The following is a 20,827-nucleotide window of genomic DNA, read 5'->3' on the forward strand; positions in this document are numbered from 1 at the left end:
TTCCAGTCAGGCTGAGCGCACTGACATAAGACGAATGCTACCGTCAGAACGCTTAACCGGGCTGATATTTATGCCAGACAGCAGTACACTCGTATTCAGACTGATTTAGCATGCAGTGATGCAACCCTATAGGCACATGGTGGGTGTTTCGGATGTAAACAAGAAGGCATGCTTGTTCCTTTCCAGGAGTAACTTCTGAATGAGACACTGTCAACAGATTTCAACACCAAAAATCATCTTTACAAATCAGTCTGTTAACTAACACACAGACCCTGACCCCAGCTGCTCAAATGATTGACACAACCACTGATTCCCTGTTAAACCTAGTGATCATTTGGGATACGCTGGGTGTTTAAATCAAGAATTGCTTATGTGAGTTCTACATGCATTTACAAGACTGTATGTAGGATGCCAGCAAGTGTTTCTTCTTCTTCTTCTTTGGTGCATTACTGCTGCCGACTGGACTGGAGTGTGGAATTAAAAGTTTTTGAACAGTAAGATTTTTAATGTTTTTCTAAAGAAGTCTCTTTTGCTCACCAAGCCTGCATTTATTTGATTCAAAATACAGCAAAAACTGTATTTTTAAAAAATATATTTTTACTATTTAAAACAACAGCTTTGTATTTGAATATATTTTAAACTCCACCACCTCCCACCACTTCTATAACAGCTGATGATTTCGCCACATTCTTCACAGACAAAACTACATCTATCAGTAATAAGTTCTCAGCTCCACACATACAGGAACTACAGTTGACCACACCCACGACTGGAACTCCCCTCTTCTCCTTCTGTCCTTACTCTGAGGCAGAAGTAGCCAAACTACTCCTCTCCAGCCATCCGACGACATGTCTTTTAGTTCCTATCCCCTCACACCTTCTCCAAGAAATCTCTCCCACAATCCTACCGGCGCTCACACACATCATCAACACATCTCTTCTCACAGGCACTTTCCCCACTACGTTTAAGCAGGCCCGGGTAACCCCACTGCTCAAAAAACCTACACTGAACACTTCACTCATCGACAACTACAGACCTGTCTCTCTCCTTCCATTCATAGCAAAGACCCTGGAAAGAGCCATTTTCAACCAGCTTTCTTTATTTCTCTCACAGAACAATCTATTGGATGCTAACCAGTCAGGTTTCAGGAGTGGCCATTCAACTGAGACTGCTCTACTGTCTGTCACTGAAGCCTTGCGGACTGCAAAAGCTGATTCCAAATCATCAGTACTCATTTTGCTGGATCTATCTGCAGCTTTTGACACGGTGAATCATCAGATCCTCCTGTCCACCCTCTCAACGCTGGGCTTCACAGGGACTTCACTTCGCTGGTTCGAATCCTACCTCTCTGGTAGGTCTTTCAGAGTGGCCTGGGGAGGGGAGGTATCCAAAACTCATCAACTGGTCACTGGGGTTCCTCAGGGATCAGTTCTTGGACCCCTCCTCTTCTCCATATACACTACATCTCTGGGCCCCATCATACAGGCACATGACTTCTCCTACCATTGCTATGCTGATGACACACAGCTCTATCTTTCATTCCAACCAGATGATCCATTGGTAGCTGCACGGATCTCAGGCTGCCTGGCGGATATCTCTGCATGGATGAAGGAACACCATCTACAGCTCAACCTAGCAAAGACTGAACTCCTCAACTTTCCTGCCACTCCATCTTTACAACATGACTTCTCCATCCAGTTAGGTTCATCAACAATTACCCCATCGACTTCTGCCAGAAATCTGGGTGTAATCTTTGACGACCAATTGACCTTTAAAGATCACATTGCTAAGACTGCTCGATCTTGCAGGTTTGCATTGCACAACATCAGAAAGATCAGGCCCTTCCTAACAGAGCATGCTACACAACTCCTCGTCCAGGCCCTGATCATTTCCAGGCTGGACTACTGCAATGCTCTTTTAGCCGGTCTTCCAGCATGTACAATCAGACCTCTACAAATGATTCAGAATGCAGCAGCACGACTGGTCTTCAATGAGCCCAAAAAGGCCCATGTCACACCTCTCTTCATATCTCTGCACTGGCTACCGGTTACAGCCCGCATCAAATTCAAGGCACTGATGCTGGCATATAGGACAGTCACCGGCTCATCACCTGCTTACCTCCATTCACTACTACGAATCTACACTCCCTCCAGATGTCTGAGATCCTCTAGTGAAAGACGCCTCATTGTACCACCACAGAGAGGCATGAAATCACTTTCCAGAACATTCTCGTTCAACGTTCCTGCCTGGTGGAATGATCTTCCCACCCCTATCCGGAATTCAGTCTCCTTAACAGCTTTCAAGCGACTGCTGAAAACCCATCTTTTTCGACACTATGTGACTCTATAAAAAAAAAAAAATAATAATTTCTCCTCTCTTTCTTGATCTTCCCCTTCTAGCCTGCACTCTTCTAACAACGCCTGATATATGGTATTTTTGAGCACTTCCTATGTTGATCTGCCTCCTTAGGATGAATCACTTGTTGTATTCCCACTTGTTAGTCGCTTTGGATAAAAGCGTCTGCTAAATGAATAAATGTAAATGTAAATTGTAATTTATTTCTGTGATCAAATCTGAATTTTTCAGCATCATTACTTCAGTCTTGAGTGTCACATGATCCTTCAGAAATCATTCTAATATGTTGATTTGCTACTTAAGAAACATTTTTAGGATTTTTTGATGAATAGAAATACCCACAGATTAGCATTTATCTGAAATAAAATAAAGAATTTCTAGAAAATTAATACTTTTATTCAGCAAGGATGCTTTAAAGTGATGATAAAAGACATTTATAATGTTACAAAAGATTTCTATTTCAGATAAATGCTGTTCTTCTGACCATTCTATTAATTAAAGAAACCTGAAAAAAACTTTACTCAGCTGTTTTCAACGTAATAATAATAAATGTTTTTTGAGCAGCAAATCAGAATATTAAAATGATTTCTGTAGGATCACATGACTGGAGTAATGATGCTAAATATTCAGCTTTGAAATCACAGGAATAAATTACATTTAAAAAAAAATTCAAATAGAAAACAGTTATTTTAAATAGTCCAAATATTTCAGAATTACTGCTTTTGCTGTACTTTGGTTCAAATAAATGCAGGCTTGCTGAGCAGAAGAGACTTCTTTAAAAAACATTAAAAATCTGTTCAAAAACTTTTGACTGGTAGTGTATGTGAGTTCTAAATGACTTTACATAACTATTAGTAAAGAGAACCAGCAATTATTTCTCACAAATATTGTAAACTATATTATTCACTCATGTCTCCTGCCTTCTTCTAATCGCTATTTGCTATGCTAGCCACGTCAATATGAACGACTCCTAAATTGTCCAATCGCTGACCGACTTTGTAACCCAATAGCCAATCCTGACTGGCGTTTGTGACAGGCAGGGAAAAACAACCGCTGTGTCCACATCCGATTAAAACAGAAACGGCTAAAAATGGCATTTACACGAGTTTGGCTTGCGTAGTGACCTAGAAGTTGTCTTTAATTAGCCGTATATTGTCGATACTAATATTATTCTTCAAAATGTAAACATTTTTGGAGGTTCTCGCTATTTTAATAAAACGTGCTAGCGCTGGCTTTGTCACGTGGTAAGTGTTACTTTTATCAGCGGTGGCTTGATCGGACCAATCACATTCTTTTAAGTTTAACCGTTAGCCGTATGGTATTAAATCGTTTTCTATAGATTTACAGAGCGTGTTTGTAAACACATCTCAGAGACAAATCCTTAATATGAGTAGATTCAAACGATTACATATTTATATTTACAACTGCCTCAAATATTTCAATAATTGAGTTGATATTTAAATGCAACTCAATGGGAGTTTCGCTTTTTGGGCCTCTGTGAGCCCTCTGAAGGACTGTCATAAGAACACGTTATTAGCCACCACAGCATTTGCAGTCTAATGTCCGCAGCCTCGTTTCTGCAAACCATGTGATGTGTGTTTACATCCTCTCAGCTGTTCCTCGAGAAAAACAGCGCTGGATCTTCAACGCCACGAAAATCTATACATCACACACAACAGCACTGCGCGCAAAAACAACAACTCTAATGTGCATCCAGTGCGTTTGGCTCATGCTAAGACTGAGACAGATTCATGGCTTTACAAAGGTCAGTGAACATTGTTATTCCGCAGAGAAGATGCCGACATTTTTGTTTTGTTGCTGCTTTGCGTTGATCTGAGCAAGCTGAGGAAGATGTACATGTGGCAGACATTTAAATGCAATCCTGCTAACTTGGTGTAACGCATGCGAAAAAAGGCCAAAATGGCTGTTTTGAAGAATGCACAATGTTTTATTGTCTATTTAAGTGGTTTGCTGTACCAGGTCAACGCACAATGCCACCGACTTAACTGGTTTTCCCAGTCCTGTAGCGTTTAAATGTCATCTAACAGCATGAGTTTTCCATTAGAGTCTCTTTTAGTTCATTTTCATATTCAAATGCAGAAATTCAGAGGCGTTTAACCAGTTTACTAATATGTATAAGAAAAATATTAACAATAGCAGTTTAACAACTGTCTTTGAAGCTTCATTATTATTGTTTTTTTAACAACTTCCCTTTTCATTCTTTTCAAATATATTTGCTTAACGTTTTGTGCATTACACAACACGCATAATAACAAAGGCCAGACGCACGACGCACCGAGAGTTTTTGTTGTTGTGGTTTTTGTTCATAAATAATTTCAAATGTCAAGTGTTATTGCATAACATAAATCTATCGAGTTATTTAATTAATGTAAAACGTAAGAAATACATGCAAGTCCTGCTTGAGAGATTATGGCGGATCTAAACTCGCGAAACGCTTACATTTTCTCTCGCTGCTTCTTTGCTTTTTATTTGACATCCACGTCTTATTGTCTCATATACACTGCATATATTTAATAAGCACTGTACACGTCTCCAAACTCAGTTTGGCTTTAACGCAGTGCGGATATGTGTAGTGTTTTGTAAGTCCTTTAGCTGCGTCGTGAACTGTAGATCTGTACGCATACGGACTGACCGCAGCGGTCTAAGTCACGCAGGACGTCTTATCCACATTGTATGTGCGTCGAACGTAAACAAACAAACGAGCGATAGCTTCGCAAATGCGGTTTTTCTATTCACTGTCGACAAAAAACATCAGCTGGAATACTAAATTGATGATTATATAACGTTTGGCTTCATATTTGTTTAGAAACGAGTGTTCTTATGTTATGGCAGCTGCTTGGACATTATTCCTTACAACTAACTAGTCAGGCCTGTTTTAAAAGTTACTAGTAGCTATTTTATAACTACCAGTGAAAAATCTAACAGTGACTGTTATATATTTTCAGTTTCATGATAACTGCTTAGTAAATACCAGTCCTTATTTATATAGCCTTCTAGTAGGCCTACCTTTTTGCTGTTTGGTATAGCTACTAACATTTTCTACAACATAAATACTTGGAATGGCTGCTTTACATTACAATTAAAGATCTTACCTATCCGCTCAGTCACCAGAAATATGGGATCCAGCTGTGTTGAACTTCTCTCTCCTCCGTAATGTTGGTCTTGATGTCCAAACCGTCAACAGAAAGTGAATTTTTCATAATTTTCTTCCATTCTGCTATTGTAAAAATAATTTAATACAGTTCAGTGAATCTCATTTTGTCTTTCTCTGTTCCTAGTCTGGCTTTGTCTGACCCACAAACGTTACTAAACTGCTTCACAACCTCCTGTGAAACCTTGAAATGGAAACATTCCTTCTTATCTGTAATTATCTGTAAGACAATCATAAGATTAAACCACAAGAGCATGGGGAATAATGAGTAATACTATAAAAATGGGTTCCAATGAACAAATGAAAAATAAATATAGAATATGGAAGAAAATAAAAACAAGACCAAAGTGTCTAGTGTCTTTGTTTGCTGCTGAGAAAACTAGTATATATAGATACTAGTAACTATTTATATACATAGTTTTAAATAAGTATAGGTAATGCTTATGTGCAGAATATTAATATTTCTTCCTTACAATTCACTATATACACACTACCAGTCAAAAGTTTAGACACACTTCCCCATCAAAGAGAATGGGGAAGTGAGTCTAAACTTTTGACTGGAAGTGTAGTTTTTAGTCAATTGTAAGGAATACATTTTAATATATTTTGAACCACATGAAGCCACACGCACCTTGTCTTTAATGCATTTAAATTTATGTTAGTTATTTTTTTTTAACATTAAAAAGTTATTTTTATTATTATTATTCTTTGAATCTTACAAAACATGTAAAGGTCATATTTCATCATTAAATCAATAGTAAAGTATGAGAAATTATAAATACTACAATTTTGCACTTCAGGAAAGCCTTAATGCTTACTTTTCTTTAGTCAAACTATAGTTTTTATAAAAAATAATTGCAAAAACAAAATAATATTTTATTGTTATTATTCTTTGAATCTTACAAAACATGTAAAGGTCATATTTTACCACAAAATCAAAAAAAGAAATATGAAATTATGAATACTACAGTTTTAATGGTTGCTTTTCTATTTTTTATTTTTTATTTTATTATTCTTTGAATCTTACAAAACATGAAAATGTCATATTTCACAAAACAGGTTTTTTTTTAAGAAATGGGAAATTATGAATACTAGAGTTTTGCACTTAAGGAAGACCTTAATTCTTTAAAATTTCTATAAAAAATATGGTTTTTAATATTATTATTCTTTGAAGCTTGCAAAACTTTAAAGGTAATATTTAACCACAAATTTGAAATGAAATAAGAAATTATGAATACTAGATAATTGCACTTCAGGAAGGCCTCAATTCTCACTTTTCTTTAGTCAAACTATAATTTCTATTAAAAAAAGATTTATAAATATATTTTTGTCATGGGAAATATGTAGTATGAATACTACAGTTCTGCACTTCAGGAAGGCCTTAATGCTTACGTTTCTTTTGTCAAATTATAATCTCTAAAAATAATTAAAACATATTTTATTATTATTATTCATTGAATCCTGCAAAACATGTAAAGGTCATATTTCACCACAAAATCAATAATAAATGATGAGAAATTATAAATACTTCAGTTTTTCACTTCAGGAAGGCCTTAATTTTTGCTTTTCTTTAGTCAAACTACAATTTCTATAAAAAGTAGTTTTAAAAATATTGCTTTTTGAATCTTACAAAAAATGTAAAGGTAATATTTTAAAAAATCAAAAAGAAATTAGACATTATAAATTCTACAGTTTTGCACTTCAGGCCTTAATTCTGGCTTTTCTTTAGTCAAACTAATTTCTCTCTCTCTCTCTCTCTCTCTCTCTCTCTCTCTCTCTCTCTCTCTCTCTCTCTCTCTCTCTCTCTCTCTCTATATATATATATATATATATATATATATATATATATATATATATAAAAAGATTAAAAAATATTATTTTTGTTATTATTATAAAAAAAAAAAAAGAAATGAGTAATTATGAATACTTGCATTATGAGTTTTGCACTTCAGGAAGGCCCTAATGCTTACTTTTCTGTAGTCAAACTATAATTTTTATTTTAAAAACAATTATAAATGTTTTGGGTGAAATATAACCTGAACTATTATTATTATTATTATTATTATTATTATTTTTTTTTTTTTTTTTTTTTTTTTTTTCAGTTAATTGAATCTCATGAAACGGGTCAAGGCCACATTTCACAACAAAATCACAAAAAAGAAAGTAAAAAATAAAAATAGTGGAGATATATATAGTTTAGGGTGAAATATGACCTGAACATTTATTATTAGTGTTATTATTATTATGCGCCCTGCAGGTTGGGTTATGTTTTGGGTTTCTCTCTGTGATGACACAGTTCTTCTTACTGAGGCCTGGAATGAATCCGCTGAGAGTTTGTGGCTTCCGCTTTCACTGGGTCAGACAAACGGTGCAGGAGTCAACACGAGGCCATCGGTGTCCATTAAAATATAGACTATTTACACACACCATGTGTGCTCATGAATCACAGCAGTCTGGGACTGACACGACAGCTGTGCATTATAATGGCTTGCTGACGTGAAGTAAAAAGAAATAATGAAGACTACGGAAATCAGAAAACCAAGCCTTGCTTTAATTTAAGTTTTATCTTCACTTGAAAAGCACAGAGGAATTGTAAACAGATTTGTTCTGGCCTAGCATCAGCCTTGTGTGATAATGTTGCAATTATGCAAGCAGCAAGTTTAAACACGTTAATGATGGATCAGCCTGTTCCAGTTCATTGTTCCACTTCCAGTATTAACTCCGTAACAATCCAGCAGTTACTCAACTTGGCGACAAAACCAGTTAGCGATGGCATGAAAACCAGCATCCTGTTTATTAACGGCTTTATTGCTTTATAGTGTCATTAACGGTGCTCTGTGTCTGTCTGTTAAAAGCAATGACCGCTCATGTGTCGTTCTCTTTTGTAAGTTGTATACTGATGTACAGAGAGTCTCTGTAGGGTTGCAATCAGGTCTTGTACAAAACAGAGTAGGAGGTTTGACCCAGATCCCTCCCTGCAGTATTTTTAGTGCAGGAGACTGAAAGGGCAGCGTTAAAGGAAAAGGCTGAAAAAGGAAGACAGAAAAGAAGAACAAGCAAATAGGGATGTGGACATAAACACAGACATTTAAAACCCTGTCAAGTCAAAACATACGTTTTGTGGCTTTTGATCCTCGTCTGTTAGTGTTTGGGTCATTAAAATATGGACAAAAGTCACTTTAATTAAAAATGTGCAGTAAAAATGCATTAAGAGTTTACAGGCTTTCAGGAGCAAGAATTCTGATGACATCATGTTACACTTATGGGCGTGTCCAAATGTTTTGGCCAACGAAATGCTCTCTAGAATTAAAAAAAAAAACATGAGACTTTCATACATGCATGAAAAACCTTCATAAATACGCTGCTGTTCAAAATTTCTGGGTTAATTAATATCTTTTAATGTTTTTGAAGTAAGTTCCTTATATGCTCACCAAGGCTGCAGTTTTTTTTTTAATCAAAAATACAGTGAAAACCATAATATTGTGAAATACTTTTAACATTTTAAACAGTGATCTTCTATTTGAATATATTGGGCTGCTTAATATTTTTGTGGAAATAGAATAATATTTTTATAGAATTCTTTGCTGCCAGAGAACAGCAATCTTTTGAAATATTATAAATGCCTAGGCGCCTATGAAATCTATTTTTTTCCCAAATTTTCAAGGCCTCTAAAAATGCATTTTAGTTCAGTTTTTAAATTCAGTTTTATTTTGACCAACTTCTGTGTTTTCCATAAATTTTTCTGGATTTCATTTTAAAGGTTTCATTACATGTTAATATTCAAAAAGCATGTCTAATTAATTGATTTTATATAGAATTAATATATTATTATTATTATTGTTTTTCAGAAATATTGTGTTGTGTATTTACATTTTTCTGGTAAATAAATTCTGGTAAATATTTTTTCTGGTAAATATTTGTTTAAAAAACGATGTTTTAATAATAATTTTTGTTATAAATAGTAGTACTGTCATTACATTAAAGGGATAGTTCACCCAAAAATGAAAATTTTGAAAATGTTTATCTGCTTACCCCCAGGGCACCCAAGATGTAGGTGACTTTGTTTCCTCAGAAAAACACAAACGAAGATTTTTAACGAAAACCGGTGCAGTCTGCCAGCCATATCATGGACGTGGATGGGCACCAAACCTTTAAAAGTAAACAAAAACACGCACAGACAAATCCAAATTACACCCTGCGGCTCGTGACGATACATTGATGTCCTAAGACACGAAACGATCGGTTTTTGCGAGAAACTGAACAGTATTTATATCATTTTTTACCTTTGATACACAGCCACGTCCAACTGTCATGAGCACAAGCTTATCATTCAGCTCGTTACATGTGAACACGCTCTGGCGTAGTATATGCAAACGCCGTAAGGGGTAATCAGTGAAAAGTCCCGGATGAGATAACTATCCCTTTAAGTAATATATTTCTGTCACAGTTTCTTCAAGTTAAGCCAAACTTTTATGACAGGTAGCTGTGAAGACCTTTAACTTTCAGTTTGCATACGATAGTATACACATCACGGAAATCATAGGGCTCTACAAATGCCCTTGCTTTTGCTTTTGATGAATTTAATGCATCCTTGCTTAAAAGCAGCTAGTTCAAATAGTAACATTTCACATTTTTGCTGTTTTACTATATTTTTAATCAAATAAATGGAGCCTTGGTCAGAATAAGAGCCATTAAAAACATTAAAACATTTTAAAAAATGTTAATAATTGCTCATTTTTGTATAGGCAGTGTACTTAAAGCCCTGTTTTCCTGTGCACTTTGGAAAATATTCTCGTTTGCATGTGCAAGTCTTTGGGTTTCCTTGCAAATCTGCAGTTTGACATCTGTAATTGTCACTTTGAGGGCTCTGTAAGAATGAGAACAACTCATCCTTCTAATCCTAGCTGTTTCTGACTAGCAATTGCAAGTAGAAAATCGTGACTTATTGGTTGTGATGTAATCTTAAGCCTGTTAGCTTTTTAAAATGTAAACGTAAAACTACATATATTTAAAAAGAAAAGCTTGAGCTCTTCAATCTCAATAGGAAGTATGTCAACACAGAAAACGAAACTGATTTTTTGGGTTCTTTTTTATGGATGGTTCCTCACAAAGCCATCCCTAATTGGAGTGGGGTATGGAGACGTTTCGATGTACAGTAATTGGGCTTTTCTTGAACTCACTGAACCGTTGTAAGTAAATAAGCCCTGTGTTTGTTTGTTTAAATCCAGATCTAGTTCAAGTTCATGAAAACCCTTGAGGTTACAGCACTTCAGCTTAACTCAATTACCAAACGTGCAAATTCTGACACTTTCTAAATGTCCTGTCTGCAACCCAAATGCCACTTTCAGACTTACTTTGCTCTTGCTTTCAAAGCCTATTCAGTTGTTAAGTGCACAACATTTCTGGGAAGCAGACGTTCAGATATCCTGATTAAAGGATTAGTTCACTTCCAGAATACAAATTTCCTTATAATTTACTCACCTCTATGTCATCCAAAATGTTCATGTCTTTCTTTTTTCAGTCGAAAAGAAATGAAGATTTTTGAGGAAAACATGACAGGATTTTTCTCCATATAGTGGACTTCAATGGGGATCAACAGGTTGAAGATACAAATTGCAGTTTCAGTGCAGCTTCAAAGGGCTCTACATGATTAAAATGTATATACTTTTTAACCACAAATGCTTGTCATTGAAGTCCACTATATGGAGAAAAATCCTGGAATGTGTTCCTTAAAAACCTTCATTTCTTTTCGACTGAAGAAAGAGAGACATGAACATCTCGGATGACATGGGGGTGAGTAAATTTTAAAGACATTTGTATTCTGGAAGTGAACTAATCCTTTAATAAGTGATTTTTTTCTGTTTTGGCATTTATTGTAGTATTATTTGAGACACGTAGTATGACTTCAGGCTTGGACTTCTGCTGCTTTCTGCAGTATTATAGCTGCTTGCATCAGCCAGGTAACATCAATAGTAATTGCATCCTTGAGCCATATCAAGAAAATATATATTTTATTTACATCACTATTAGTATTCTTGCTCATACTTATGTTTAGGGAGTCGAACAAACTTTTAAACTTGAAAAACTGGCACATATAACTCGTCTAGAACTGTTTGTGCTATAGACAACATGAATGATTTATCACATTTTGTCTTGAGTAGGGATTTGATATTACTCTTCTAAATTATCAAATTTACAAATTTCAGTTGGATGAACATAAATACTGTTAAGTGTTTCTTTTATAGCACTTTATCTATTTGTGTCAATAGATTTCAATTACAATGCATCTTTTTAAAACCCGTTTTCTCAAAATGATTTTTTTCTCCTACACTGAGCTATAAATCTCCACTTCAGTAGCACTCACACACACCAAACTTTGCATTTTTATTCCTGTCTATATCCTGAAGGTTTTTACAGAGGGATTTGTTCACACATGATTTGCTTAATTTTATACATTTTATTCTCCAAAAAAAATCCCCTCTGTAAAAACTTTTGACTCTGTCAAAAAGAATTAAACAAAAATTTTAAGACTAACTTCTTCCAGTGTTTAGATTTTTGCACTAGAAATGTATGCAAATTAGTGCATGTTTCATTAACATTTTCGAAAACCTGTAATACAAAGATTTTTGCAATTATCAATGTAATCAATCAACTGGGTAAATAAGGTGATGACTATTAGTTATTTTTTTTTGTTTCACCTTAAAATATTTTAAAAGTTTTTTTTTATCTTTTTATGATGCAAAAAAATAAAAAATAATTTTATTTCTGTGATGCAAACCTTATTTTTTTACTGCATTCCTCAGTGTCATATGATGATGATGATTCATTCTAATATGCTGATTTGCAGCTCAAGAAACGTTTTTTTTTTTATTATTATTATTACCAATGTTGAAAACAGTTGTGCTTTTTTGGAAACCATAAATAGAAAATTGTTCAAAAGAATAGCATTTGTTTGAAATAGAAATCTTTTGTAGCATTATAAATGTCTTTACTGTCACTTTTGGTATATTTTGAGATCCATCTTTTCACACTGAGGAAAACTGAGGGACTCATATGCAACTATTACAGAAGGTTCAAATGCTCACTGATGCTTTAGAAGGGAACATAATGCATTAAGAGCCGGGGGGTAAAAACTTTTTGAATTTGAAGATCAGGGTAAGTTTAAGTTATTTTGTCTTCTGGGGAACATGTGAGTATCTTCTACAAAATAAGAAAAATGTACATAATCTAATTTTGTTCAAAAGTTTTCACCCCCTGGCTCCTAAATGCATTGTTTTTTCTTTCAGAAGCATCTGTGAGCGTTTGAACCTTCTGTAATAGTTGCATATGAGTCCCTCAGTTGTCCTTAGTGTGAAAAGGTGGATCTCAAAATCATACAGTCATTGTTGGAAAGGGTTTCAAAACACAAAAATCTTTAAAAACCAACATCTTTTATATGAAATATCTTATTCAGGTCTGTACTAAATAAAAAAAATTGACATGCACTTTGTATGATCCCTCTTATTTTGGTAAAATAATTAACATTTTACAGATTCTGCAAGGTGTATGTAAATTTTTGACGTCAATGTATATATATCTTACATGCAGTAAGACTTCAGACTGGTGCTTCAGCTGCTTTCTGCAATATTAAACCTGCTTGCACCAGGCAGGTAACATCAGGTACACGCAACACCTAGCTGAAGAATCAAAGCCGGCAGGTATCAGGTGGCACAGACGTTCTCGCGCAGCACGGCTCCTGTTTTCAGGAGAGAAGGGTAAACTGAAATGTGTGAGAAAGAGATCTAAACCGTCACCTTTTGTTTTTCAATCCTCAGATCTTGCCGTAGCTGAGAATGGTCTGAGGTGATTTGTGTGGGACACAGGCGTCACGACTGGGCATCCCTGCGGAGAAACGCTCCAGCACTTTCATCTGGATGTGAGGACCGGTCTAGTTATCCGTCTCTCACCTCCTCTGCATTTTTTTTTTTTTTCCTTTTTTTTTTTTTTTGTTTGTTTCTTTTCTCGGAGGGGATCATGGGGGGAGCAGTCAGCGCTGGCGAGGACAACGACGATTTGATAGACAACCTGAAGGAAGCGCAGTACATCCGCTCAGACCGCGTGGAGCAGGCCTTTAGGGCCATCGACCGTGGAGATTATTACCTGGACGGCTACAGAGACAATGCCTACAAGGATCTGGCGTGGAAGCATGGAAATATACACCTGTCAGCGCCGTGTATCTACTCTGAGGTGATGGAAGCCCTGAGGCTCCAGCAGGGTTTGTCTTTCCTGAACCTCGGCAGTGGCACGGGATACCTGAGCACCATGGTGGGCCTGATCATAGGTGAGAAATACACTCATAACATTTATCTGTCAAACTAATCAACTTTTTCTCTTGTGGACTATGTCTTATATGTGAAATATCTTACTCAGAAAAATCTTTCAGGTCCCACAAATTCTTTGGTTTTTCAGTATTTTTGTGTATTTAAACCCTTTCCAACAATGACTATGATTTTGAAATCCATCTTCTGACACTGAAGACAACTCATATGCAATTATTACAGAATGTTCAACGCTTACTGATACTTCAGAAAGAAAAACAATGCATTAAGAGCCGGGGGTGAAAACATTTGCAATATGACAATCAGTGTAAATTTAGCTTATTTTGTCTTCTGGGAACATGTAACTATCTTCTGTAGCTTCTGAAGGGCTGTACTAAATGAAAAAAATATATTTAGGCAAAAAAAAGAAAAATGTATTCTCCATTCTGTTCAAAAGTTTTCACCCCCTGACTCTTCAAGCATTGTTTTTTTTCTCTTCTGAAGCATCAGTGAGCTTCTGTAATAGTTGAATATGAGTCCTTCAGTTGTCCTCAGTGTGGAAAGAATCATACAGTCATTGTTGGAAATGGTTCAAATATACAAAAGTACTGAAAAACCAAAGAATTTGTGGGACCTGAAAGATTTTTCTGAAGAACAGCAGGCAGTTTCGTTCAGAACAAACAAGGGACTCATGGACAACTATCACTAAACAAAAAAAAGAACAATCACAGTCTTGCACTGTACATATAATTTATTTTATTGAAGTTGCATAAATCAGGTTTTTGGCCATCTACATATTCAACTGAGACCAGTGGAAGTGTTTTTAAAACATGGTTATTTGTTTGAATATTGTGTCTATTATTAATTTCACCTTTGAATCATATTTAAGTAATAAAACATTTATTTGCATCACTGTTACTCTTATTATTGCTCGGTTTTAAGGATTTCCAATGAACAAATTTTGGCACTACATACATGAATGACTCAAGTCATGCAATTTTAGTTGGAAAAACATAAAAAGGGTTTAAAAATCTCACATAATACAATGCATTTATTTGATAAAAAATACACTTAAAACAATCATATGTGACCCTGGACCACAAAACGAGTCTTAAGTAGCACAGGTATATTTGTAGCAACAGCCAAAATACATTGTATTGGTCAAAATAATTTTTCTTTTATGCCAAAAATCATTTGGATATTAAGTGAAGATCATGTGCTATGAAGATATTTTGTAAATTTCCTACCATAAATATATTAAAATGTAATTTTTGATTAGTAATATGCATTGCTCAGAATTATATTTGGACAACTTCAAAGGCGATTTTCTCAATATTTAGATTTTTTTTTTATTATTATTATTTTGCACCTTCAGATTTTAGATATTCAAATAGTGGTATCTCGGCCAAATATTATCTTATCCTAACAAACCATACATCAATGTAAGCGTATTTATACAGCTTTCAGATGATGCATAAATCTCAACATTATAATTCACATTTTTCAACATTATAAATGTCTTCGCTGCCACTTTTGACCCATTTAATCCATCCTCTTTTAATAAAAATATTCTTTTTTTTTTTTTCTTTTTTTTCAAAAAGCTTTGCAAGATGGATTGTTTTACTGTATAGTAACACACTGGCAAGTTTTGTGCATATTTTTTCAACTTTTGTTGTTATTGGCTGTAAATATTAATATTTCAATGAAAATATAGAATAATATCAGTGATTCTTATTTATTATTATTATTATTATCTGCAGGTCCGTTCGGAGTAAATCATGGCGTTGAGCTACACAGGGATGTGGTGGAGTATGCAAAAGAAAGACTGGATGACTTCATTAAAAACAGCGACAGCTTTGACAGGCATGTTCAACTCTTACTTCACATTGTTTCTGTAGATTTAACTGTGAATGTAAATATTCTACTTAAAGGTGCCATAGAATGCATTGACAAAATTATTTAAAATTGTTCTCTGATATCTACACTGACGGTAAGGGCAAAAATTCGGAAACGGATTTACAATATGTATATTTAATTACGGAGCTTGAGCCGCTATTAATATGCAGGGCATTGAAACTGCCTTTTTGAATTCAAGATAACTTTTTACTTTCACATTTAAGATTTGCAATCACATTTGACAAGTTTACATGCTTGTCAGCGTTGATCAGGATCTGTAAATCATTCGCCATCGTCCGCGCCGTCATCTCTCCTTACTCTGTTTAGTGGTGTGAAAAAGTGTTGGCCCCCTTCCTGATTTTTTCTTTTTTTGCATGTTTGTCACACTTTAACGTTTCAGATCATCAAACAAATTTAAATATTAATCAAAGATAACAAGTAAACTAAACATGCAGTTTTTGCATGAAGTTTTTTAATATGAAGGGAAAACAAAAACCAAACCCACATGGCCCTGTGTGAAAAAGTGTTTGCCCCTAAACTTAATAACTGGTTGGGCCACCCTCAGCAGCAACAACTGCAATCAAGTGTTTGCAATAACTTGCAATGAGTCTGTTACAGCGCTGTGCAGGAATTTTGGCCAACTTATCTTGGCAGAATTGTTGTAATTCAGTCACATTGGAGGGTTTTCAACCATGAACCGGCTTTTTAAGGTCATGCCACAGCATCTCAATAGGATTCAGGTCAGGACTCGACTAGGCCACTCCAAAGTCTTCATTTTGTTTTTCTTCAGCCATTCAGAGGTGGATTTCAGACTTTGCAAGTCTTCCAGGTCCAGAAGCAGCAAAACAGCCCCAGACCATCACACTACCATGGGCGTTAATTTCATTTAACAGTAGGGGGGGACAATAAATATAAAATTTCTCATGAGCAATTTTTGAAGGGGACACAAAATAATACAGTCAAATTGTACTTATACACAACAATAAAAACAAAGAGATTAAAAAAGGTTTAAAATTTTATTTAAAATGAATTAAGACACTTAAGAACAGAATAGAAATTGATTATACAAAAAAATACAGTGGGGTCAGTTCGGACAGTGCTCATTTAGTAAATGCACAGCTAAATGTAACTCATCTCACTCGCGACGAACGGGTCTCGAACCCGGGTCTCCGGCACGGGAGGCGGACGCACTAACAAGGAGGCTAACATAAACATAAACAATATGCTAATTGTGTCCGTTAATGTTAAGTTACCATTATGCCAAGTTGTCACAAATAAACCAATGCATGGGAAACGGCTTTTGCGTGTTAGCTGCAGTGCGTTGTGCAACAAACTATTGTAAACAAGCTAACGTTAACTAGATAAGTAATATTTTAATCGCTAATATAGCAGATGCATGGAAAATGACATCGGTAATCAGCATTTTTGCCGCAACTAATTTATGAACGAGTCTGCATCAACTACATTAAACAGAATCGCTTTATTTCAAGTGAATAAAATACCCTACTTACTGGAGTTCAACATTAATTGAGCCGCAGCCACACACCTGACTCGTATGTGTAGAGCAGGCAGTAGGGATGGGCATATCGATCCTAAAGTATTGATATATCGATACTGATGCAAATATCGAAAGTATCGATACTCAAATGAAAAATATCGATACTAAGGTGTGTTTTATTTACCAGTGATTGTGTTTATTTAACAAAAAGCAAGGCATACAATGTGCATCGAATTGGACGAATAACCTATGTTAGGGAATAACTGTGCATGATATAACAATTTTCCTACTTATCTGAACCACTGGATCTGAACGCACGCAAATGTTGCAAGACAGAACCAATCAATCACAGAGAGCATTCACTCCCTTCAGACAGTGCATTCAAACAGGGCTGCGTTTCCCAAAATATCATAAGAAAGCGTTGATGCTTTTGGGAAACGGCAGCCCAGAACAATGCTTATCAGAGGACAGAAAATAAAAACATGTTTAAGCTATTTCACAATAAACAAACTGAAACTGTAGCCTACATAATTTGTGCAATTACATTTCTTTAAATTAACACTTAAAGTTCATTGATCATGTTTTGTAGTAATGTCAATATAAATTATACACTGTCAGAATAAAATGTTGTATTTTATGTGTGCAGCAGCCTGTCACTGGCAGCCCCTTATGAAACTAAGTATTTTGAACTATAGGTTTTGTAGTTACCACTACAGTAAACATATTTTAACCATGTGTAAAAAAATAAAAGTTAATTAGTTGCATATTAAATGTTTAAATGCATTTCAAATATAAAGTTATAATTACATATTTTACTCTTATTAGTTTAATAAGTGTAATAATTTCAAAGTTAAGTTTAGAAGTATCGTATCGGTATCGATATCGATGATACTGGCCTTAAAAGTATCGGTATCGTATCGAAAACAAAATAAGTGGTATCGCCCATCACTAGCAGGCAGTGGGCCAAACCACTGTGAGGAAGGGGAGGGGGAACTCAACTGTTTCTAAATGCATTTTTTGCGGTTTTTTTTCTACTTACACAAGTATTTTAGGTATACATACATACATTTTTCACAAGAGAGAGTGGGATTGTTTTTTTTTTTTTTTTTTCATGTCCCCTTCGTCCCCCCGGGATTTACGCCCATGCACACTACCACCACCATGTTTTACTGTTGGTATGATGTTCTTTTTCTGAAATGCTGTGTTACATTTACACCAGATGTAATGGGACACAAACCCAGTGTTGTTTTTGACAACCATCTTAGATTTAGTCTTAGTCTTAGTCTTTTGGACTAAAATGCTTCTTAGTTTTAGTCAAATTTTAGTCACTTCTATATGTGATAGTTTTAGTCCAATTTTAGTCGACGAAAAGTCAAAAAGGTTTTAGTCTAGTTTTAGTCGACGAAAAGTCAAAAAGGTTTTAGTCTAGTTTTAGTCAAAAAAAGGGAAAAAAGTAGTCTTTTAACAAATTAATGTAGGTCAGTAAGTATTTTGCTGTTGGGTAGTGTCACTTATAAGTTCTGAAAATAGCAGATCTATAGTTCAACACAATGTGAGCTTCCGGATCGACTATTTTCACCAATAATTACAATAATGAAGGAATGTTTTAGAACATAAAAGACAAACAAGGATGGAATGCTAAAACGGCTTGCCATACTAGTATAGCAAAGAGTATTTAATGCTAAAACGGCTTGCCATACCGGCAGATACGTTTTAGGTTTTGATTGGCATGCACAATAAACAGAAATGTCATGCATTTTAAACGTCTGACGGACCACTCACTAACATTTTCGTCTATTCTCGTCTCGTCAACGAAAACTCACACACGTCTCGTCATGTTTTAGTCATCAACGAGCCATTTTTATCTCGTCATCGTCTCGTTATCGTCATGAAAAAAAGTGGCGTCAACGAAATGATTTCGTCATCGTCATCGTTGACGAAAACAACACTGCACAAACCTTCCAAAAAGTTCAACTTTTGTCTCGTCAGTCCACAGAGTATTTCCCCAAAAGTCTTGGGGATTATCAAGATGTTTTCTGACAAAACTGAGACGAGCCTTTATGTTCTTTTTGCTCAGCAGCGGTTTTCGTCTTGGAACTCTGCCATGCAGGCCATTTTTGCCCAGTCTCTTTCAAAAGGTTGGAGTCATGAACACTTAAACTTTTGATGCAAGAAGCCTGCAAACACTTTTTCACAGAGGGCCATGTGGGTTTGGATTTTATTTTCCCTTCATCTAAAAACTGCATGTTGTGTTTACTTGTGTTATCTTTGATTAGTATTTAAATTTGTTTGATAGTCTGAAACAAAGAAAAGAAAAAAATCAGGAAGGGGGCCAACACTTTTTCACACCACTGTATGTACTGCAATGTAACAGGCTACCGCTACCAAGAAGCTAACCGTGTCCCTTTAGTGTCTCGCCTTATTTGATTAGAACGCCTTATTTGTTTTCCGTGCCTTTCTGAGTACAGACACCAACCCATCCCTGCACTTAACTTCTCCTGCACAACCTGGAACATAACGTTTATTTCCGTGATCTGCCATTTTCGCTATTGTCCTCGCTTAGTGTTTTCACAATAGCCTACCCGCAGGGCGTAATTATTAATGATCAAGACTGTAACATCATAGTCTGTGTTATGTTGGAATTGGCCTATTTTTCAGTGGTCTTTTGCAAACACCAGATTTATATAAGAAGGATCAAACGATGGCATTTAAGACTCACGGTATGCCATGTCCATGTACAGAACTGTTATTATTCAACTATGCCAAGGTAAATACAGTTTTCCATTCTATGTCACCTTTAAAAAATAAAGTGGTAGGTTTTACATCTATAGAATAAGAAATTGCTTAAAAGCGATTTGTTTTAACTGCCAGCCACTTCCAGGAAGGCAAACCTAGGCTGAAGCGAGCTACCGCAGTTCTGTGGTTAACTTCAAAGATCGCTTTGATTTGAACTTTGATTTACTCAGCCCTGGTCATTAATCTTCCATGCTACACGAAGGATGCATTAGCTAACCCCGAGCCACAGTCTCAATGAATAAACACTTCAAGCGCCCATCAGCTCTCTGCGGTCTGCTGAGCGATTCGCACACCTGTGGGAACACCTGTCACAGACATGACCGCTAGCTCAGACGGTCCACTTCAGCAATGCTTTCCCTGAACGGCCTCCCCGGCATTTGCCGCTCACAAACATCTGTTTTCGTCATGCACCGGAGCGGGTGGCATTATCGAGGTCAGGATAGAGTCCTAATGACGTATCAAACAAAGCACTGACGCTATTAAACAAGCCATAAAGCGTGTTTCATAACAGAAGGCCATGTGCCCAAAGGTTGCTTAATCAATGTAGGTGAGCTTTGGGAGCTCCATATCTGTTACACGTCTTGACAATTTCATGACGGCTTAATAAAACGGCTACTAAGCAGATAAAAACACGTCTAGACTGATGCTAATAATATGCTCAATATCAGATTGCTCTTTCTTGGCATCAGGAGAATTGCTTTTTTATTCTTCCATGGAAATAGATTCTTACATTTTCAATTGGAAATGTGAACATACTTGTCCGTGCAAAACTCACTGACATAATGCTAGGCTGTTGTTTGTGCATTTCTATTT

The 20,827-nt window shown here is 35.7% G+C and overlaps 2 protein-coding genes across 2 annotated transcripts in view; both read left to right on the top strand.

Annotated features, from left to right (window-relative positions):
• Positions 1-3,979: 3,979 nt before the first annotated feature.
• LOC141300565 (protein-L-isoaspartate O-methyltransferase domain-containing protein 1-like) lies at positions 3,980-15,807 on the top strand. The gene is made up of 3 exons (XM_073830849.1): positions 3,980-4,120; positions 13,342-13,847; positions 15,585-15,807. Exons 2-3 carry the CDS (start codon positions 13,541-13,543, stop codon positions 15,785-15,787), a joined length of 510 nt encoding a protein of 169 aa, XP_073686950.1. The 5' UTR covers positions 3,980-4,120; positions 13,342-13,540; the 3' UTR covers positions 15,788-15,807.
• LOC141300564 (protein-L-isoaspartate O-methyltransferase domain-containing protein 1-like) overlaps positions 4,015-20,827 on the top strand; it is a 36,103-nt gene continuing 19,290 nt past the window's right edge. The window contains exon 1 of the mRNA XM_073830848.1: positions 4,015-4,120. The gene's annotated coding sequence lies outside the window, so the exon portion shown is untranslated. The remainder of the gene's footprint in view (positions 4,121-20,827) is intronic.

Source organism: Garra rufa, chromosome 24 (genome assembly GCF_049309525.1).
Source record: "Garra rufa chromosome 24, GarRuf1.0, whole genome shotgun sequence".
NCBI classification, from domain to species: Eukaryota; Metazoa; Chordata; class Actinopteri; order Cypriniformes; family Cyprinidae; genus Garra; species Garra rufa.